This window comes from Diplotaxodon limnothrissa, linkage group LG3, assembly GCF_057381915.1.
Source record: "Diplotaxodon limnothrissa isolate DT_005_m linkage group LG3, D_limnothrissa_male_GT1.1, whole genome shotgun sequence".
In the NCBI taxonomy this organism is placed as follows: domain Eukaryota; kingdom Metazoa; phylum Chordata; class Actinopteri; order Cichliformes; family Cichlidae; genus Diplotaxodon; species Diplotaxodon limnothrissa.
In genome coordinates, this window is record NC_140598.1 from 62,845,304 (window position 1) to 62,869,334 (window position 24,031).

The 24,031-nt window shown below is 41.9% G+C and overlaps 1 protein-coding gene across 3 annotated transcripts in view; it reads left to right on the forward strand.

Annotated features, from left to right (window-relative positions):
* Positions 1 to 2,580: 2,580 nt before the first annotated feature.
* The window catches only part of fgf11a (fibroblast growth factor 11a), a 99,578-nt gene continuing 78,127 nt past the window's right edge, over positions 2,581 to 24,031 (forward strand). Inside the window, exons 1-2 of one of the 3 annotated variants that reach the window (XM_085349700.1) lie at positions 2,581 to 2,633; positions 3,035 to 4,111. In XM_085349700.1, the coding sequence (XP_085205826.1) occupies positions 3,919 to 4,111 (193 nt within the window). In that variant the 5' untranslated portion in view covers positions 2,581 to 2,633; positions 3,035 to 3,918. Of the gene's footprint in view, positions 2,634 to 2,770; positions 2,830 to 2,944; positions 4,112 to 24,031 lie in introns of those variants that run through there. The other 2 variants (XM_085349701.1, XM_085349699.1) reach the window with 2 other exon arrangements.

The following is a 24,031-nucleotide window of genomic DNA, read 5'->3' on the forward strand; positions in this document are numbered from 1 at the left end:
GCCCTCCGGCATCAAAATTTGAACATGGGCCAAAAGAACAGAAATATGTATGGAGATGTCAGCTGAAGTTAGAGGCAACTGCCAGTTCTCTCACAAGATTAAATGCACTCTAAATCTGTAGCTACTCCTGCCTTTCACAATCACCTGCTCAAACTCCCAAAGTGCTAAACTTGTTTTTCTTTCTTTCTTTCTTTCTTTCTTTCTTTCTTTCTTTCTTTCTTTCTTTCTTTCTTTCTTTCTTTCTTTCTTTCTTTTATTTTTTAATAGGCCTTAATCAGTGTAGTCTTTAGAGATTAAAACAGTTTTTATCTGACAGTGTAAGAGCCTTGGTGGAAGTGGTAATTACAGGATGTTAGCTGAGCAGTCAGCACAAGTATGTTTATTTTTTTAAAAAAGAATGACTTACTTGGATTATTGGTGGGTCCAGAAAATTTTAGGCATCATTGATGGAACATCAGAAGTGTCACCCAAAAAATATTACTCAAGGTCATAATGCTCAAAGACTTTATTTGACCATTTTCACATCTACCATGTATGCTAGACAGAAGCTGGACATAACAGCATTTCCAACAAAGTGGCTGGCGAGCCCAAACTAATAGGCAGATAGCGCACATACAGTGAACTTGTGTTTATTGGTGTGGCCAAAGTTTTTTCAAGTATGTAGGCCAGTACCACAGAATACTTATAATAGACCTCAGTCTTTATATGCAGAATAATGACAAAAAACCAACAAACCCAAAAACAAACTCTGAGGACACACCTGATCAAGCTCCTGAGATGATGTGCCAGTTCTGGTTTAGGAGGTTGAGCAGATCATCTGATAATTGAAAGGCTGGTTTTTCGATCCCTAACCCGAAGTTGCTCTCCGATGAATCCTTCAGAGTGTGAATGTTAGAGAGAAAGTACTTATTTAGAATAAGCATTGAGAGCAGGGAAAGTGTGGTAGTTTAAATACAGCAAGTTGTACAAAGTGCTTCGAGCACTCAGGTAGAGTGTACCAACGTCTTTGTACTCAGCTACATCGCTCAACAAAGTCAACAGGACCACATCATCCACAAAGCATAGATATCATCCTGACACCACCAAACCTGATACCTTCTAGGCCCTGGCTGTGTCCAGAAATCCTGTCTGTGAAGGTTTTGCAAGAAATAACAGTTGGAGACTGACACCCAACGGGTCTAACAGCACCAAAACATGCTCCCGAACCAACTTTCCAACTGATTTGGTTGAATTCCTTCTCCAAGGCCACAAAGTAGGCCGACTGGACAAACTACCACACACCCTTGAAAGGTTAGCAAGCTGGTCCATTGTTCCATGAATACATAATTTCAAGGCAATTCATCAAATATATTAATATTTTATTTTTTACATTTTTTTTTGTCTTTGTTCAGGTTAACTGCACACGTCTGGGAATGTGCATTAGTTCAATATGGTCAGTTTGGTAAGAAACCGGGACACTATGGGTCAATAATTAATTCTTATTGGAAGAACGAACAAATGCTATCAGAAATGCTACGCGTGGAGCGTTTGAGTGTTGTGCTTGAGCTGGAGGAAACTGAGCTCCAGCCTGAATTACAGAAAATGGAAACTAAGAAGAACAGACAGCGTCTTGTTAGCCACGGCATTAAAAGTGAGTATCTGCCTGTTCTAAGTTGAGAAAAGTGAGTTCTGGGTAAATTTACATGATGTTTAATGTACTTTACTAGAGCGTTTAATGAGCTAGCTGTCTAGCCTGTCTTCCATACTGGTGTCTGTACAAAACCTTACAGTGCAATTTAGGCCCATTAACCAAAGTCTGGGTGTAAACACTCTCGTTTCATTCTGCGTGATATGACCCCATAACTATGTGATGTTGTGTTTGTGTGCAGATAACATGACGGCAGAGATAGGAGGTCCTGACTGAATCAGGCTATGTGTCACAGCATCTGTATGTCCTCATCACGGCGGAGAATGCAGCACCGACAACCTTGCTTAGTTGGACTCTTTAAGGTAACATCACTTTAGATGTTGTGGAGTGGAGGTGGCTTGGTCTGAACTGGTATAACATATGAGAGGTGATAGATGGGAGATAGGGGAGGAGGCGACGGTGAATCTCAGACGTAGAAGGAGAGATCTGAATGACAGAGGGGGAGGAGAAAAGGGAGGGAAGAAGAGGAGCAAAGGGGAGGGTTTAGGGAAATAGATTTGAGAAAGAGTGAGGGAGGGAGTGTCTGTGTGTGTGTGTGTGTGTGTGTGTGTGAGAGAGAGCGAGAGACAGACAGAGCGAGAGGAGGGAGGGATTGAGCGTGTGAAGCACGCTGCCAGCACACGCTCGGTGAATGCACTGTGAACGGGAACATGCCGGAAAGCGAGTCACACATGCACACTCACACTTACACGACATGCTGGTCATCTGTGTCACACACCCTCGCACCCGTACACCTTCACAGTGTATACACATGCACACACACCCATCTCCCATATTCACTCCCTTGCACGTGTGCAATCGGGCTGAGAGAAGCCTTATACCGGAGACACAGACTTTCCTCTCACACGGACGCGGACTGTGCAGGTGGACTCGGCAGAACCACACCACACTGCTGTCACCCACCAGTAGACACTTTTGCACGCGCACCGGCAACACAGCACCCACCGTAAGGCAGAGCTACCTGCTTGCACACCCCCCCTTCCTCTGTCACTCCCTTCTCCTCATCACCTCTCCCTCCCACCGTCTCTCTCTGTCTCCCTCTATTCATTCATCTCTCTTCCCCCCCGCTGTGAAGTGGCATGAGTTTCTGAAGGACACAGCGCTCCGCTCTGCTGTGGTGTAGTGCGCTGCTGTTAGAGTTGGTGAGCCTGATCCGACAGGAGGGATAGATAGACTCACTGCACTCCCTCCCTCTCTTTCTTTCCCTCCCTCTCTCTCTCTCTCTCCCCCCCTCTGTGTCGCTGTCTGTCTCTCTGTCCCCGCGCTCTCTCGTTCATGAATGTCACCTCTATCTCTGGGAAATGCTGGATTTGTCAAGTCTCCGTCTTTTTCCCTGTCTTCTCTCAGGGCGCGGGTGAACGCGACGGGGATTCCAGGGGAGCCTGAAAGATGCCGAGGAAACAAGCCGCGCTCCGTTCAGCAGAAGCCGCATCCCTTCATCAGCTTGCAGAGCTGATACCTCAGGTCGGACAGTCACTACTTCTTCCTCTACTTCTCTTGCTCTGACTGTGTTCGAGGTGGAGAATTTTTACAGGTGAAGGCAAAGAAAGGACGGGAGTCACAGGCTGTCCCAACAGTGATACTCCTGTCATTTTGGAGAGTTAATGTGTGGACCCCTTTTTTGTCCCAGTGAACAGCATCAGGCTTCTTATTTTTGGGACTGAGCAGGTGAAGAGGACTAAATTTCATCGTTTTTTTAATGGTTCTGGTTTTATAATGCGACGAGTCCCGTTTTGAGACAAACTTCATTTGTGCTTGGAGTACTCTTAGACTGGGACAGAGGTGTCAGAGGGATAGCGGCTACACTGCACTGGAATTTGGGTGGATAACAACATGACTCGTCCTGGCAGAGGTAGAGTGACATGTGAAAGCTTTACTTGAATCGGTCTCCCAACCACAATGCACAAATCCCAGAAGGACATATAAAGGCAAACGACCACTCATCCAAACCTCCGTGAGCAGTGGTTGTCAGACTTGGGAGGGCTTTTAAAGGATCCACCCTTCTCTTTCCTCCACCTCCAACTCTTCCTCCCTTCCTCTCCTTCTTTTTCTGTTCCCTCCCAGTTGATTCGTCCTAGGAAGCCCCCTCCTCCGCTCTGCACCCCTCCCTCAGTGGTGCTCCGTCGCCCTGGGTGAGTGGGCAGGGGGGTGGCCCACGGTACCCCCCGACACCTGGGTGCCACCGAGCCGCCAGAGGCTGGTGAGGGGGCAGCTGGGTCAGCACTGGGAAGATGGCCGCTCTTGCCAGTTCCCTCATCCGCCAGCGCAGGGAGGTCAAGGACCCCCAGGCAAACCGGCAGATCGCCAGCAAGCGAAAGCCCTGCCCGAAGAGCAACAAGTCACTTTGCCAGAAGCAAATCCTCATATTAATATCAAAAGTTCGATTATGTGGCAGTCGAGGGAGAAAAATGGAGAAAAGACCAGGTGAGTTTGTAAAGGCCTTCCTCATTCAAATCCCCTTTTCCAGTTTGGCACTTCCCCTCTGTAACCCCCACCCAATCCCCTCTTTTTCTTTGCTCTGTTTGCTGGATAACTGAATTTTAGTTGACTTGCCAGACGACAGATTAATCCTCAGCTGTAAAGCCTGTAATTTCAGAGTTCAGGACTTAATCTGAATCTGGGAAACATTCCAGCCCATCTTCCTGGTAGCTGTACCCAACATGTCCTGTGTTTATCGTAACAGGGCTCATACAGGAAATGGACAGAGTAAATTCCAGCTAATACACTCAGCTCTGTAACACTCACCACAGGCATCAGCCAACCTGTGCTGTGACTTTAGTGATGACTTTGTCAGGGTGCATGTGGACACATTCACACTCATACACTGACACAGACACGCACACACTCTGGTAATCTGCAAGCCTACGGTAAATGTGGCCCATGCATGCAGTGATTTACTGGGAAGTAAAAATGTCAAGAGGTCTCTCATTTGTAATTCTGACAGCCATTACTCTCCCTGTGCTTCCTTCAAAACAGGTTAAACACACTTTGGACTAACATGTCTTGTTTGCAAGTTTTTTTTTCACACTGAACTAAACAGTTGATTTGTTTGATTAGGGTGACCTTGCTGCACAAGTTGGACAAGAGGGTTTGTGCCCCTGATATAAACCTTTGGGGTCTGTTAGAAAATACTTTTCTAAATTTAGATAAAGAGAGGCAGGACTGGGTCGTGAAACACAGGCACACGTACAAGTGGAGTGGACTTGGTCACTGGCAGTCTTGCCAACTCCTCAGTAAGGAAAATCGCTATTGGCTGTCCTAAAAGTCGCTAGAAGTCACTAAATGACGTCATCACCTAATTTGCATAATTGGTCATGCTAATGTAATTGTAACCTACGTTGTTGGAGACAGAAATGACATCGTGGAAGAGACATAAAGTGAGTAAAAAATGTCCTAAATGCACTTAGAATTTATTTAGAACTACAAATAAAATTTCTTTTAGCAGTTATTGTTTTTTTAATGTCACAATTCCAACCCTGCTCCTTTATCCGGGCTTGGACTGGCAGAAGTGACCCGAAATAGGCACTCTGGTAGAGTTACTTTGTGTGTGTTTATAAGTAGTTTTAAACCTTGTGATCCACATAACAGCAAAAGAAGAACTGATTGTGTTACAGTCAGTGCGCGATTCATTTGCAGTTTGGATGCATTGGTGTGAACATCTCCTGCCCTGATAGCGCTTTGGCACAGGCAAGGTGCCCACGGCAGTACCCGCCGCTTGTTGACTGTAAGAGTGATACGCGCTTTCACATCAAAAAGTCGTCATAAATAAGTCTCCAATAACACCAGAAAAAGTCGCCAGATTTGTTGCTAGTCACTTTTTAGAAAAAAAGTCGCTAAGGTGGCAACACTGGTCAACTGGTCGACTGACTTACTTGAGCCTTGAGCCTCACTGAATTAACAAAGGATTAGGAATAGGTGTAACTCTGAGGTTAGAGCTAGCCATATATGCTTTAGAGACAGGGGAAAAAACCAAAATAGATGAAGCACATCATTTTTCAGGTATGTCATTTTATTATATTTGTGCCTTGATTTTTTTTTTTCAGATTTAACCCTACCATCAGATTAGTATGGAATTAAAAACGTATCGATAACTCGAATTTCTTTGTGATAATTACGTAGGGAAACCTCTGGCGTGTGAAGCAGCATCTGCCATAGAGGCAGCTGCTCTCTATATTATAATTATGGTTGTAAAATATGTTGGACAGGCCGTGGCAGTGCCAGCTCCTTGGGAAAAGGCCACGTGCGCTACCATTCCCATTGTTTAAAGCCATTTACATCCTGCTGGCTTCACTGCTTCTCACACTCCTGTGGATTTATTATCGTAATCACGGGCACGTATGGAGGCTGTGGTTTGAGACACATTACCAGCTTCTCCATTTCAAGTTATGATCTACAGAAGCCTGTGATGAGCACCGCGTGTGACAAGATATCTTCATCATGTGTGCATGTGTCATGGACCCCCCCCCGTGTGTCTGTGTGTATGCTAGCTGGTGAGTGCGAGTTTGAATCCTCATCGTGTGTGAGTTTCTCCCTCCCTCTCAGAGATTTACCCGAGGCTACAGTTGACCCCTGGCCAGGAATAAACAACTGGAATATTCTCGAGCTGTGGCCTCTACCTCCTCCTCTTCTTCCTCCTCCTGGCATCACTTCAGACCAGCTTGCTTACAGCTTACCTTCACTTTGCTTCCAACTGCCTTCCATTGTTTCCATGGGCTTCATTTGCCTTCTTTTGGCTTATTCTGCATGCTGTGGCTTACAGTCTGTTGAATAGTCATGTATTTTCATTGGTCGCTGTTATCTGACATGAGCTCCTTTGGCTCTGGTTGCCTTTTATTGGTTTCTTTTAACTCTGAGACTGTTAAATTAAAATTCAGCCCAGATTTAACTACAGACATATTACAACATGAGAGCTTTCACAGTAAAAAAAAGAAGAAGCTAAACACATGAACTTATGAATAAGGTGCACATGTGCAAGTATCCCCAAGGCAGGTAGAGAAACACTGATCAACCCCAGAGCACCATTAACTCACTCAAGTTACACGTTAGTCCACAACTCACCAGAAAGCAGCAGTGAATCTTTAACTCCGAGCCAACGTTGTAACATCAGACCACTTGCAAAGTGATCTGTGCTGCTTTTTTCCCTTGTTTTTGCCATTGTTCATTAAAAATCGGTCTCTGTCATCCTTACTTGTTTCCATCTGAAGTAACTGGACCTTTTTAGTCCCAGGAAGTCTAAAATGTTTGATGGGTCTTGTTGTGTGTTTAAAAATAAAGCCAATATTACTAGTCTGCTGGTTATTGAAGAGATTGCAGGGTTAAAGTGCTTCTACATTGACTTTACCTTTAAGAACCTGGAAGTTAATCTATCTTTGCTTCCTACTCTATAGCGAATGTTACACAGCTTGAGTTATTGTTGAATGTTCTGATACAACCTATTGGAGAAAAATGTGGAAAGGTTGGTAGTTTTGATACCACTTATGATGTGCTGCAGGTCTTTTCCAGGGAACCCCAAAGGAGATTACACAGCTTGGTGCAAATTTAGGTGGGGATTCAATCCTTTGACGAAGCACACAAAATGCCATATCCTATAAGTAAGCAGAAAGCATTAGTGAAATGATTTATTCAGCCTACCAGAGCTCATTTAATTATGTAATCTTGTAGTGCCATTTTGAATACATTAACCGATGGAAAACTTCAAATCTAGAGAGTTGTGTGGCATGAGTCAGCACAGATGAGCTGCTGTGTGCCAGTTTAACAATCTGCCCACCGTATTTACAGACCAGTGTGTCAGGGACTCTCCACAGACACCTCAAACGTGCACCTCAGTCTTTCCGTATGCCTGTAAGCGTGCGTGTTTACGCTATCGTGTGTCAACCGCTCTCTGCTAGTACGTCACTACATTGTGACTGGATACTTCAGGTTCCCTTTGTTGAAGACCATTTGAGGCTATTGCAGGAGAGGAGGAGGTGTACTCTGAAACAATTGTGTGTGCGTGCGCACGTATGTGTCCTCAAACATTCGCTTTGTACCTGTGCTGTAGTGACGGCCGGAGTGACGTGTGTTTGTGTGTCCTGGCCCGACCTACATACATCTCCCCCTTACCTTCCCTCTTCTACTGTCACCCCATTTCTCCCGCTATCTCACTCCTGCACCTCCACACACACACACACACACACACACACACACCCTCTAACCCTCACCTAAACCATACTAATGATGCCCCAGCACTACAGCCCACTCAGCTTATAACAAGGTCATCTTGCCCCACACAAACACACACACTTACACACACACAAACCACCCTGAGCAGAGACACAATTTCAAGTACAAACATACAAACCCACACACTCATACAGGGACAAACACAAACAAATGATGAGATTTTATGATAATTTAGGTAGAGTGTGTAGGAGAGAGATAATTTCACCCCGGCTTTGTGCTTGTGTTTGTAAGCAGGGTTGATATGATCTAATGAGGATGTTAAGCCGCCTATTGGATATCAAAGCGAAACCAGTATAGCTTGTCTTGTCCTCTGACTGCCGGCTGGAGCTGCTGTGGAAACCCTCCTCTCTTCTGTTAACAGGATAGAATAACACTCGGAGTTGTTTCTGCAGCACGGGGGCCAAGTGTTCATCCAGCAACGGCAAATTGGTGTGTGTGTGTGTGTGCAGCACAGAGAGAAAATCTGCATGCATTTGTATCAGAGACAAAAGAGGAATGACAGTGTGACAATAGTGGGCATGCACACTTCAGCCTGACTCTGTGTGTGTGCGTGTGAGTGTGTCCGAGGCTCATTGTTGTGTCGTGATACATCAGGGCACATCAGCTCCTCTCATTAACACACACTGATTTATCAATAACGTGCGGCAGCGTTTGGAGAGCACACATTGAACCGGGGCGATTTACTGCCTCGTAGACCGGACACTCTGGACAGGCCACACGAGGGAGGACTATATTTCTTTCTCTGCCTCTCTGTTTGTCTCTCTCTTTATCAGCGTTCTCCCTCTCTCCTCCTGCTGGTCAATCCATCAGCTTTCTCCTTCTCTCTCTATCTCACCTCTCTTTTTTTCTCTTTTCGCCCATAGCTTTGATCACCCCGATCTTCCTCCACACACACATACACTTATCTTTTCAAGGACATCTTGCTTTCTTATAACTGTCCGTCTCTCAGTGTCTTCCTGTGTCTAATCATCTTTTCTTTGGTCCTTTCTTTGTTTATTCACTGGACACTAGAGAGACTCTTGTTATTGTGAATCCATGTGATGTAACATGTGGTTGAGTTGTTAACTGATCACCAGTGGGTGTGATGCATGCCCTATACCAGCTTTATCTTCTAAAATTATACCGGTGTACTAATTTTCAGCAGATGATACATTCTAGGAAAAGTTCAACCCACCATAGACTGTATGGATGTGATAGACCTTGCCACTGTGACATCACTCATTGGTGCGCCACCGCAAGGTTGCATTTATCACTATCAGAAAACAAACTTATTATCCACAAAGACCAAAAATGTTGTTTTTACAAGGTTGTAAACTGGATTTTAACTGCAATGTTATTGGGCATTACAGATAAAGTGACTGGAAAGACAACATGTCTATTTAATTAACCCTTTAATGCATCAATTATGACAACAACAATCAGAATTTCATGCATGAAAGGGTTAAATAACAATAATTACAATGAAACACGTCATACATCTATAGTAACATTAAACGACCAGTGGGTGGCAGGATATGGAGTGACAGATCATTGCCCAATGTAATGGTTTATGTGCAAGTGCACCATCAACACTGACACAAATAGGAGAAAACAGCCTTTGAATAGCTGTCCACTGTAGTGACAACTATGTGTGAAAGGGTTAAAACCACAGTCCTTACCCAACATTAGAAAATGGCCCATGTTTATTAAAATGCAACTATAGACAGGAGTTTAAAAGACAACACTTCAAATATTTATAGCTCTTTCAAGGGTCCCAAAAACACACTCTGATATCACTTGAATTAATTGCATGTTAAAGAAAAATGGATGGATGGATTTAATGGAGACATTGTTACCAGAAAAATCTCTGATTCAGCTTTTCATGTGGTGCGAGTTCACAGGAGCCATCGTAAAGCACTTTTTGTGTACCACATTTTTATTTTCAGTTTCTCTGTTACTGACAGTTAGTTAGAGATAACCAGCCTTCAATCTGCTGTCAGCCAAACTACTACTACCACATGCTTCATGCAGTGCATTAGTAGCTGATTACATCCATTGTTTTATAACCGGTTCTGCTCTCCGTCTTTGCCAGTGCGGCAGATGTTGTGTATGAAATGGGGCCCAGAATAAATGATTCAGAGATGCTAACATTTGCCCTGTGTGATGATCAATGTGGGCTTTCAGTCCCGCCCCTCCCAAACAATTGATTTATGGAGACAACCGGCGTTTGTTTTTGCTGCAGAGTTTTTTTGGATCAGCATCAATCATCATTATCAAACAAAATCGAATATTTCTGGTGGAAGTGCCCGTATCTGTGTGTGTGTGTGTTGTATTTTATCTGGCATCTGTCTGAACTGTGGGTGAGCGCTGATTGGGACACGTTTGGTTTATGAAGTCTAGTAGTTCCTACCCTAGTAGGAATAAAGCGAGCTGCTTATATGGCATTTTGTTGGCACGACATGGCACAGCGAGGCACTGAGTGCGTCAAAGTGTAATTAGAGCAGGGCAACGAGTGCCACGATGAGTTTCAGATCTGAAGACGTTGCTCTTCAAATGACCTCCAGTTGAGATCGTATCACACACAACTGAAACTCAGTGTTTGTGTGTGCATGGGAAGACGTTTGAGTTCATCAATCCTAATACTCAACATCCTGCTTTGGCATCAGACACTGTGATTTACCATCTTGAGAGCCCGAGTAACAAATAACAAATAACGTCAAGCCAACGCTACCACCATCACCACCAACCCAACATCGCCTTTCTCAATGTCACAAACCCCTACAGGAAGACTGTCCCTTTAATCAATGCTTGTAGTTTAACCCATTATATTAACATGCTGAGGGCAGCGAAGCCATCATTTGCATTTGATATGCAATCAATTTGCCGCATGGTCTCTGTGCGGAGCCGGGCGAAACGTGCATCACATGGCGATGACAGTTTAGGGGTACAGGGAACACAGACAGACGTACGACTGCAGCAACAATCAAGCGGCACGAGACCCTTCTGTCTAACATGATGACACACAGCAGTGCAGGGAGATCCACATAAGCACACAACACACACGCACGTACATGTCGTGGTCACGCGTTCGGAGTCTGATCTCTCTTTCAGCTCCACCACACAGTGTCCCTGACCGAAGTGAGGCTCTCCAAAAGAAAACTCATGAAATCAGATGCCATTTTTATCTCCCTTTCTTACTCTCTCTGTGTGTGTTTGTGTGTATAAACCTCTCATTCTAACACATACGCACCACATCAAAAGTGCTGTCGAGTGATGTGCAAAGATAAGCTGGCCTTATGGGAAAAGTCTCTGTGTGCATGCTTTTCTGCTTGCGTCTGTATCTGATTACGTGTTAATTTACTCTGATCACAGGGTGGTGGTGTAGGATTTACTGACAGGTGCTCTGGCTAGGGTTGCCAACCGTCCCTTAAAATACGGAATCGTCCTGTATTTAGAAACAAAAGCACACGTCCCGTATTGAGCTAATAAGGGACGCACTTTGTCCCGTAATACAGTGAGAATCAAAAGTAGTCTATAAATGTTTATGGAATTAACGCTTTGTTGGAAAGCATAATTCCCAGCCCCTCTCCTGCTTTGTGACCAATGAGCTGACAGCACACTTATGACAATTCGAGTATGACAATTCAGATTACCGCTCATCTCATTGGTCGATGAAAGGTCGCTTACGGAGAAAATACCGGAAGACAACAGATGACCACAACAAGAAGCATGGCCAACAGGGAAACAAACGCCGACACTGCGGTGCAAGTCTCGGACGACAGTACACCTAAAGCTGGGCAGACACTGTGCGATTTTCAGTCACGTTATTCAGCTCCTGCTCAAACTGCACGATTGACTCGCAGGGGTTAGAAGTTGGTAGGTCACGATGCAGGGTCTCACACTATACGGCCCGATGCTCTGATGCGACCTGAGTGCTCACACTGTGCCTCCATAACATGAAGGTTATAACAGAAAATCTGTCGCTCTCTCTCTCTCTGTCTTTCACTCACACAGACACACCACCACCATCAACTTTGCTAAATTGCTAATGAAAAACATGATCAGGCAGCTGTGAATGAGCAGCAGTGTAGATCCAACTATTTTCACGGTTGTTGTGGTCGTGATAATTTTGTGATGCCACATCGAAAAGGCTCGGATGAGCTTTCCAAAGTTCTACAAGTTGTGCCTCCATCACTTGTGTCCAGATCACACGCTGCACTGCCGTGCTGCGCCGTCTTTTTCACCGACGTTTACGTGTTTGCGCGTGAGCAGTGTGAGCGGCTCACGAGCGATTGATGATCGGGAGCTGCTCGAGGTGTTAATCGCTTCTCGTTACCCCACGTATACTACACGATGCACGATGAAGGCCAAAATCGGGCCGATCACCAAATCGGTCGCACGACTCAAAAATCGGCTCAAAATGGGCCAAAAATCGCACAGTGTAAGCCCAGCATTAGAGCAGCAATGTTTGTTCGCTCAGAGAAAGAAAAATAGGCTGCAAAAGTACTGGGAGGAATGGGAAAAGGGAAACACCTGGCTGGGAAAATACACCATAACACCTTTAAAGCGCACTGCACTGTGTGCCGGCGCACTTTTTCCATAGGCATGCTTCTAGTGGTGGGCACATGAAGAACATGAGGGGCGTGAAAGCTCGGGGAACCCTTAACCAATTTCTTGTCCACCAGGCCACGGCAGAAGCAGATATGGTATGTAAACACTGGTTTGTTGTTTAAACCCTCTGGTTAAGGTTAATATGGGCATGTGCAGTGAATATCAGCGCTATGTGGCCAGAAGTGTGATAATATAACTTATTTTGTGTAATAAACAACTGCAAGGATGGATGATTACAACAAATAGATCACTAATACATAAAAGTAATACATAGATGAATAATGATGATGAGTTATGATGCGTAATCATGGGAACAAGTGGGTTTACAAACCTGATTAGCTTTAGAAAAGCTGAAATAATACCTCAACTGAAGCCAGTTGTACTAAATGCACTAAATGTGCACAGTTACAAGAATGATTTTGTTCTATTGTTTTCTATTAATTTATATAATTTTAAGTTAAGCAGGACAGAGTTCTTTTAAAGAAAGATTTACTTATATCCTCAAAAGCTAAGCATGACAGGCTTCTGTTTAAGAAAGAGACCTGTTTTACTGTGTTAATGTTGTCATTTTGAGCTAAAAATAAATGGCTAAATGATCATTTGTTTCCCATATGGTCATATCACAAAGAATATGCATCTGCTTAAATCAAATTCAAGTCAAATGGTTAAAAAATAATTTCACACACAAAAAAAAGAGCTACCACACTGGGAAGGGTGAAGACAACTGGGTTGCCCGGCCCTGGCCACGAGGTGTCCCTTATTTATTTTTCAGGGAGTTGGCAACCCTAGCTCTGGCCCGTGGCAGATCAGCACACAGCACACACGAGCAACCCTTTTCTTTATAGCTTCTTTATATAATTCTTTTAAAATGTTGCTAACATGGGGTTAGACTTGTTATGTTTTCTTCTATAACTGGTCATTAGAAGTAGATCTCCAGGCTTTCTGAAGGTCTTTTAGAGTTTTTCTTTGGACATTTCTTTTCACTTATATCAGTCCAGTCCTTGCACATGATCATTTTCAGAGGAATAACTAAAAGGACGAACCAGTGTTGTGTTGCACTGACAACAAATAATTTTAAATTATTTTTTTGGGCACTTTGTTACTAATAACCTGTCATAAAAATATAATTTGTTCGATTTTCCTTTAATTGAATCAACAACAAAAAAATACCACTACCAACAAGATGATTCTTAAAGAGCTCTTAGCAGATTAGCAAAACATGCTAATCTGCTAGTAGTTTAGCATGTTTTGCTAATTGGCTAATGTCCCTACAAAATTTGAGAAACTGGTTAAGTGAAGGACAAAAGAAGAAGTGGCAGGCCTAAGAACTATCTGCGGCACATGAACAGCATAGAAAGTCGTGTCTTTAAGAAATAGGACAAAAGATCCAGCAAAGACCTGACACAGGGCTTGAATAGCTTCATTTATTAGCATGACAATCCCAAACACGCTGCCAGTTAAAGCATACCTGAAGAGGAAAACATACCATTGATCACTGAGAGCCTGGACATCAACATTAATAAAGCAGTGTGGGATTATCTTGACAAAGAATGAAAGAAAAGAAGAGCTTTGAATACCCTTTAAGAAGCCTGGAGAACTATTATTGAACACCACTTAAAAAAATTACAAGAAAACCTGTCTAGAAGAGTTCAAGCTGTGTTGTTCAGGTTTTTTTAGTTTTTTTTTACCTTTTTTATTATAGGTTAGCATGTTTTTCAACAAATCCCTGCACCTACCTCCTGTTTTCCTAGAAAAATATAAAGAGTGTGGTTCAAGACTTTTGCAATCTACTATATACCAACCAAAGTGTGATCTAGTTTCCAGTCCATAAACTTCAGCTTGCACAAGTCATTCAAAGTAAATTTATAACAGAAAACCTGCCCAATGAGCTGGGTTTGGACTTTAACAGCCAGGGGCTTCTAAGACTGCTATGAATGATATTAACCTAAATTACAAGATCCAGAGCTTCTGGCATATGATCCATCCAAAGAACTCAGTGTGGCAAGTGGACTACTGCTGCTTTCATTCCAATTTTAACTAAATTCCTCATGGAAGTGTAATACTGAATCAAGTGTCCCTTTTATTGATGTCTGAGCAAGAGCGGCTATATGGCAGCATACTGTATGATAAACAGGGCTGCTTCCAATATATTTGTATTTTGCAGTGAAGAGAAACGTATTCAGCCACAAACACAGGGAGACACAAGCACACGCAGGACCAAATCCCAGGACCCCCACAGATATTTACCACTTGTCCTGTACTGTATTTACAGTGCTGTTTCCAAGTCACTGCACGAATAATCCTGCATTACGCCTCTTACGAGTGTCTATAGAGAGGCAGCAGAGGCAAATGTCTTCCTTATATAATCATAATTGATTGTGTTAGTGTACAGACATTGAACAGGTACAGCTTTTCAGACAACTCTCCAACGGATACGCACACAATGTGTGCACAGTAACACAAACACTACTGTACTTGTTTTGGAAAGAAATGTGGCAAATTGCATAGACAGACTTGCAGTTTACATTTGCAGTACACACACACACACACACACACACACACACACACACACACACACACACACACACACACACACACACACACACAGGTGATAAAAGAGCTGCAGTCTACACTGTATCACCCTCTTTAGGCAGGTCTGTAGTTTTAATACTGTGTAAATCTTAAACTGGAACCTACAGCACACACGTTTCTTATGTAAAGGATTTTCTGTTAATTTCTTTTATATGTCACACACATAATTCATATGTATATGCATGTGTTTGTGTGTGTGTGAGTCATCTTGCTGATTGCGGCATCCTGTCTACCTGTGTGTTGTTCCCCAGCGGTACACAAGCACAGGTGCATAACGTGCCCTTCACTTTAATGTGCCATCAATCTGGAAAGCTGGAGGCAAGCCAAAGTGCAACCTTCCCAAGCCACTGCACACATCACGTATGGACACACGCAGCCATACGTGTGTGTGCGGTTAATGTATGGTGGAAATGCTTGCCTTAACATGAGAGTTTGCATAGAATCGAGAGGAGAATTTCTTCTAATCCCGGGGCTTTCCCTGTGCCATTAAATTATCCATCATGCAATTAGGTTGTCATTCATCAGAAATGGGCAGAGACGGATCGAGAGTGATAGAAGGTCCTCTTCACCATTTATTAAGTCTGCACTGAGCATTAAAATCTTATAAGTCAAATGAAAAATTTCAATTTGTAGATCTTTGATCAGCCTGCTCTGTTATTGTCCTTAAACCAAGCAGAAATATCACAAAAATGTCATCTCTCAATTTTTAGCAAAGATGAATTGGCATAATAATCTGCAACCAAATTTTTTAAGGTGTAAATTGGACACGAATAAATGCTACACTATATGGTTGAATTTTTGTGTGTATAAGCTGCAATAATTAGCACTCTTACACCAACTATGTTTTAAGCATCTAAATCAGTGGTCACCGAATGGTGCACCGAAGCCAAGTGATTATATCATAATTATTATTATAAGTCATGGTCCTTGAGATTTGTTCTGAAGTGGTGTAATTGAAATCAAACTGAAACTGGTTCTTTGCTAATTAGCATACAAGATGCTTGCAGCTACAATAACATCAAATGTTTGTTTGGAAAAACCCATTTTGAAACTGTGAAATGCCAAAATCCAAATACATGTATGCAATGTACGTTTATATGTAGTCTAATAATTTGCCTCAGCTGCTTTAGCCTACTTCCTTTTCACAAAATAAAAGGAAATACTTAGCTTATCCTTTACATCTTACAGGGCAAAGCTAGCACAGTGGGCTACTTCTATTTACTATTTCTCTTACTTCATCATGCAGCACATCTTGGCGAGCACAAGCTCTCTACAGGAGTGCAGGTGTGTTGCTTGAGTGGAACAGCTCGGTTATTAGTTCTTAATTTGCATACTTAACATTAAGACAAATGCATCAGTGGCAGCTGTCGTCGCGGGCCGCCTAACGGGTATTAGCGGTGTAGAAACTATTGGCGTTGCAACTGCTGTGTTTACACAACTCTGCTAGCCAGCAAGACAGCGGCTGGTCTAGCTGTACACTAACTGCACCTTATCCGGTCTTTAAGTCTGACATCATTAGCCTTGTCTGGGCTCAAACTCCGCTGCAGGTCCATAAGTCAAACAATCACTGCGGCATCACTGAGAGTTGAAAACTGTCTAAATTCTTTCATCTGTGATAAAATGATCAGTGTGGCTGCTTTACCAGGTGTAACAATTACGTTTAACATCCAGGCATCCATGAAAACGGAATTTATGACATTTAACGGAGTTAGAAATTAGCAGGAAGTTAGCTCGCTACCTTCCATCATACATAAATACAATATAGCATGTCCTGACTGAGGGATTTTGGAAACAAATTAAAACGTACAGCTCTGCTATCACTTCCGACATAAATGAAGACAGAAAACTAAACAGCAGTGACGTTTGTAGGGTTACTGAAGTTTGGCTAGCTGGTATATAATGATGTGCTACGTGACCGCTAGTGACACAGCTATGTTAGCATAATATAAACACGCAAACTTTTTTCCACTCAATAGTTAACATGAGGATTCTCAATGGTCAGCGACAAATGTAATCGCATGGCAGGATGCTGTAAACAGACCAAACTTCAGCCAGGAGAACAACTGAGAGAATCCATCCACAATATGAGGTTAGTCATTCATATAGTGCTGCATGAGCTGTAGTTACATCCAGAGATGGGCAGTAACGCGTTACTTGTAATCTGATTACTTTTTTCAGGTAACGAGTAAAGTAAGGAAATACTATTGCAAAAATGGTAATTAGATTACCATTACTTTCCTGCAGGAACGCTGCGTTACTGCGTTACGAAAACCGTGATTTTTTTGCGAGAATGTCTCATGACAGTGACGTAAGCGAGTGCGACGTTCGTGACAACAGCTGTGTGCAGATCAACAATGGATCATATATCGAGTGCGGGAGACAGTATGAGCGTGCAGCGTTTAAACCGTGGAAGTACTGACTTTATTTTGAGTTTGATTCCATAAAAAGTGACAAAAACATTAGCGTCCGTTGTGCGTGGGAAGAAAACTTCTTTTTACAGCGAAAAAAACCCCCTAAACTTCCAAGCAAGCACCGAGTGCGCAACGGCGTAATGGGAAACTCACAGAGAAACTCGCGGATTCTTCAACTGACCGCGGCACACCTGCACCAGGGTAAACATCCGCCTAACCCACTCCTGCTTTACAGGTGAAAATAGAGCAACAGGATCGCTAGTCTTTGATGTTATTTATTTTCAGCTGTGTTTTACTTGCATCTATTTGAAAGACTGAGTGTAAACACAAAAAAATATTTTATTTTATGTGCTGGAATGTGCAGAAAATAGGTTTAAATGTTAAACAAATTTCTTCCAGTCAGAGAATGGCGCATATAATTAAATTTTTGCTTGATGCATAAAGTTAAAAGGTTAAAACTAATAAAACAATTTTTAAAAAGTGTCACGGCTGGCGGAGTGAGCCGTGTGGAGTGGAGGAAAAGGAGGACCCAAAATGCAGCAACTGATGATACGAGTGAAGTTTATTTACACGGTGGCAGTGGCAAAAACAGGCAATGAAGCATGAGTAATGACAAACCTAAACTGGGAGAAACTAAAGAGCAAACCTGAAATCTACAAAACTGAGAGCGGAGCAGAGAGACGCAGACTAAGGAACAAGATACCAAGAAACACAGACGAGCCGACAACGAACAAAGACCGACACACACACACACACACACACACACACACACACACACAAGGTAATCGGGTAATCGCACACAGGAGGGAAGAACAGCTGATCTGAATACACATGATGACTGGAGGACACAAGCTGAACACAATGACAACAGACACAGACCTTCAGAATAGAACAGGAAATCTAGGGCACGAGCCTTCAAAGTAAAGCAGGGAACACAGACTGATTTACAACACGACACGGGGACATGAACAGAGCACCAAGGACAGACACAGGTAGGGCTGAATACACACCAAACTTCAGGTTCAACCCTAAACTAATACAAAATCAGAATAAACACGAGGCACAAAAATGACTTCAAAGAAACACAAAACTCTGGGTCAAAATTACCCAGGACCATGACAAAAAGAGACTTTTCCATTTGATTACATTTTGTATGATGAATTATGCAGAAAAAGTAGAATTGGGCTGAAAGATCTATTGCTTTATCACCTATTCAGGTTGTAAATCGTATTTTTAAAAAGTAACTAAGTAACTAAGTAATTAATTACTTTTGAAAATAAGTAATCAGTAAACTAACGGGATTACTTTTTTGGGGAAGTAATCGGTAATTAGTTACCGATTACTTTTTTCAAGTAACTTGACCAACACTGGTTACATCGTACAGTTTTAAAAACTGAGCTTTAAAATGATTAGCAGTAATAAAAGTTTTTAGGGGCTTTTTGAGAATAAATAGAAGAAAATACAAAACATTAAACATGTTAAAAACAGTAAAGCCATATTAAACGAGACTACTTTGGGCCCGGAAGCAGGATTTGTCACGTCATCACTTAAAGACCGGATACTGACAGACGATGTGCTTTGCTTTCATAGCTAGGGATTCCATGCCTTTTACCGTCTCAGTAAACTACGACCCATAGTGGTCAAGCAATACTAACTTAATTCTACTAATCTGAGTTTGACATACTTGCCTTGCAGCACTGAGTGGATGATCTTTCACCAACCTCTCTCTTCCACCGCGCTTTCCAAAAGCCATACCCGCAACCTTGTGGTTGTTAGTTCAAATTCATTGGCCAATGTTTAGCGTCATTTCGTTATGTGTCCCAACATCCAATGGCATGTCACATTGTTTTCATGACCGTGCCCTCGCCCCAGGTGCAGAGGCCTATTTCTGTTCAGGAATGTTGCAGTTCCTACCTCTACATTTATTTTTTAAAATATATAATTAGCACAGCGTGGCCGTGCAATGTTTAATGTTTTTTTTTTTTTTTACGTTTTTATTCATATTAATTATATTTTCACTTATTACCTCTGAATTATTGAAACAGACCAAGATGACATAAAATTTTCAGCAAAATTATCATTCAAATACTCCTTTAATTATTAATTGTTCTCATTAATTTTTGATCATTTTATATATTTTTCCATAGTATTACATTTGAATTTAACAGTTCACAGTTAACAATGTAACTATGCATATGTATAAAAATATATTTAAAAAATAAGAAAATATGTTTTATTACATTTACAGTGATTTTATGTTATTTTACATTTGACATGTAAAATCACAGTTTATTTATGTAAATTTAATGATATTCTAGAAAAACAGTAAAAAAAACTGTGAACTACACAGTAAAATAGAGAAGGTCTCTCCTTCCCTTCCCCCCCAACCAGTCACTACAGATGCCTGCCCCTTCCTGAAGCTGGTTCTGCTGTAGGTTACTTCCTGTTAAAAGGGAGTTTGCCTTTCCCCACTCTCACCAAGTGCTTGCTGTTAGGGGGTTGTTTGATTGTTGGGGTTTTCTCTGTGTTATTGTAGGGTCTTTACCTTGCAATATAAAGCTTGAACAGGTGACTATTGTTGTGATCTGGTGGTATTTAAATAAAACTTAGTTGAAGAATCAGAAGAAAATGGATGGATTGACTTGATGTTTTATTCTGTATGACCAAAAGCAAGTGAATGGGCCCAAAACTCATCAGCAAAGTATTTACTGAGGTCAGGACCCTTTTTCCCCATTAGACTTCTATAGGACCAGAAGTATTTGTGCAGTCACAGTTCAAGTCAGGTTTGACTTATTTAGGAGTTACTTAAAGAATCTTTACGCAAAAAAGCTAACGCAGTCTGCTTTAGTCTGATTCCGTCATTGATATGGTTAAAATATTTACCTGTTCTAAATTTGTATACAGATATAGAAATGAAAATTATACCCAGCTCAATGAGCTGCTACTGTTATGTGTGGTTATGTGTTTATGAAAGGCAGCCAGGGTACCTAGCTGTTTTTAATCCTTAACCTCCTAAGACCCGAACTCTTCCATGGCATGCATTTTTAATTTCTCTTTGATATTTGGGCATATTGAATGTAAAAACAAAGAATTACAGATTTGTTTTTTTTTTTACCTAATTTTTGTTTCCAAGAAAAACGAGAGCTACATATGAGGATATTCGTTTAAAATTTTGATAGAACAGTAGCAGTATAATGTCCTCATAAGTGGATATCAGGTGCTTGTAGAGCAAAATTGAGAATTTTGGTCTAAAAACCCAAAATGTGATGTCCACATATGTGGACGCCATATGCTGTAAGCCACCCAAGGCCTTTGCGCCATGAAGACAGCCATTCAAAGATATTTATCATCATTATTTTTAAACCATTTGAGTTTCATTAGACATGCTGAAGTGGTAAATGATGGGAGTGTCGGGTGCTGACATTCAGTAAGGTCACAATGCAGATTTAGACTCATGACGTTTTCTTCCATAATGACTCAAATCTCTAGAACATCAATCACGTCTTTAATAACTAATAAGTTAACCCATGTTTTCATGCAGGCATAGGTGGTGAAGCATTGAATACTTACATAACTTATAACTTATTTAACCCCTTTTTCATCACAAATTTATGTCCGTCTTCTCTTAAATGTAACCTCATCATTTCAACACACCTTATTGCAGATCTGCAATCAGTTGTAGGTTCATTGCACATTCATACAGGCTGAGGTATGTAGGCTTGTATGTTTATGACAGACTAACAAGCTAATGCCTAGTGCCTAATGCAGAGCTGAGGAAATTCCAGTGTTGTGTACCAACTCTACCCATTCACATAAGGCTATGCCAGCGTCTTATATGCTTTCTCTTGAGTGCAAGGACGTTTCTTGGTTGATTCTAATTGAAAAAACAAAACTGAAAAAAGACCTTGTGATTAGGGTTGGAAGACCTCTCAAACGATCAATTCTCAAAAAAGTGCTCCAGCTTACTACACATAAGTTCTTGTACAACTATAATCCAAGTGAAAATGAACTTTATTTGACTTTTTAAAATTGTATTTGTATAGCTCTCTGCCACTACACCTTTCAGATGCCGGTAGGTGCTGTTGTTACTTTGCTGTGTTTGGCTAAGTTTTGTACTTCTTCTAACAAAATGCAGAGAGCGTAGCTGAGCGGTGTATCGTGTGTCCGACAGGTTTTCTTTGTGATACCTGGTTCAACAAAACCTAAGATCTCAAACAAAGATAATGGCTATCATGGCAGAAAAAAACCCTTTTCCGTTAAGCTACGATTTCTGCTTCAGGCTCAGTGCACAGAGCCTTAAACATGTCTGACACTAGGACTGACACTTGACTCTTCTTTTACACAAAACAAACCTATCAGGAAGAAACCAGAGATAAAACTTATTCTTGCATTATCTAAATTCCTGAAACAGAATTCATGTAAATTCCTTTGTGCTTACAGTTTGTGCTTCTTTAATGCGACTGCATGGGGCCATCTGGGTGTATCAGCCCCACAGGTTTCATGTATAATGTGTTCTGTGATCTTTTAGTGTCACTTTGGTGCTTTTTATAAAAGATTTTTTCCATGACTCTGAACACAACCTGGTCCACAGCTTGTTATATGTTCAGCATAAGTTACCACGGCAATTCTAGTGCCAGAGTTAGATGCCCCTCCCACTGTCATGGAGGAGATCTTTGCCTAATCTGGCAGATGATTGGCTGACAGATGTAAGGAAGCTCACAGGGGCGTACAAAACTACAGAACGTTTCTCAGATGTTCTCTGGTCGCTCCTTCCTTTCACCTTACGTCAACCTTCTTTGATCTTTATGTTAGTTCATGTTTAATAAATTATATTTTCTTAGAGTAGTTCTCTTGTGTTGGCTCCTTCTCTGTCATTTACCTCGAGCCATTTCCTGACAAATGGGGGTTCTCGTCATCTTGGGTGCAAGAGATCCAAGGCGGTGATGCTGGATGATTCTCCTATTTGACACAAATTTGCATGAGGACATAGACAAGTGAGAAGAAGTGATTGGACACAAGACAATTTCTTAAATAAAAATAAATAACCATAAACATAGAATGTGGGTTAATCCCCAGCGGTACAGTTTCCTAATAGCTTGGAAAAATGTATTCTCCAGGGTCACATGCTTGCTTGTATGTGATTTGTTAGCACAGCTCCTTTCTCCAGTTGGAGAAATGATTGACCAGTTTACTATGGAGCCAGAATTTTAAACAGGGGAAACTACCCATCTGTATTCATTAGAAACTGCAACAGGGTAATGACCACAAAGATTGCATGTAGCAGATGGACAAAGCTGTCTGCCGGTTTATTGCATGCACTGGCAACACAGAGAAAACAATTTAAATTCAGAATATGTGTAAATAACATGAACAGCTGAAATCAGCAAACATGAACACAATGTTGGGCTGAATGAAGGAAGGGAAACACCAGGGCCCGACTGCACACAGGGCTGTCTCACAGAAGGCTGTGTCTCTGTCCATATATGCTACCATAAAATAAGTGTGAGCCATGCGAATTACACTATCAGTACAGCTTCCTCAGAGTTCCTGGCAGGCGCATCGACACAAACATTTGCTGTTTTTCTAAGTGTGAAATGAGGAAGCCGCTGATTTTACTATAAAACTGTGCAAATGCTGTTTTTAAAAAAACAGGAATGTGGGCTATGAAGTGAAGCATCCGCTGCTTCCTCTTGCTCTCTCTTAGACTAAAATTGAGATGGGAGATGGTGTGATTAGAGCAGACGAGGACAGACTGAAGTTTGACCTCTAGCTGAGGATATGGAGAGAGTGGATGAGGAGGAGGAGGAGGAAGGAGAGATAAAGAGAGATGTAAGTGGGATCCCACAGGTCAGAGGTCCAGCGGAAAGAGAAACGATGATAGTTGTGTTTTTAATGTGATCAGAATTCAGATGGAGGGATTTTTCTTGTGCTGTGCTTTTCTGAGTATTGCTTCGTTGAGCATGAATTGGACAGAAAGGTCTATTTTAGTAGCTGCTTGTCATGTCTGGGTGCAGTAGGTGCGATTATTCTTACAAAGGTGGAGGCTGATGGAGGGTATTGACTTTTTGTCAGCTCTCGTTGAACTAGAGACTTTTTGGAGGGCTTTAACTTTGAAGAGCTGCGAAATGAAGACATTTCTGTTTGGACCTGGAGATAAAATAAAAAAAACCACCCTGACAAAGAGGGAGTGTTTGTTCACGCCAAATCTACTTGAACCTTTGAGCACACACACACACACACACACACACACACACACAGGTCCTTTTTCATATACTGCTGCTTAACCTACACACTGTGCTGGCTGCTCTGCCATCAGAGGTAGAAGTAGAAAAAGAAAGTCTTAATCCAAGAAATTCAGCTTCATACGGACCATTACTCATTCCTGTGTTAATGGGCTAATAACTGAAAGCTTTAAGTTAAGACAGAATGATCCAAAACATGGCACCTCTACAGGTTTAGTAAGCTAGTTAAAACAATTTGATTTCTCTTGAACCCCAACACTGCTGTGACTGAGGGCAGGAGTGGGAAC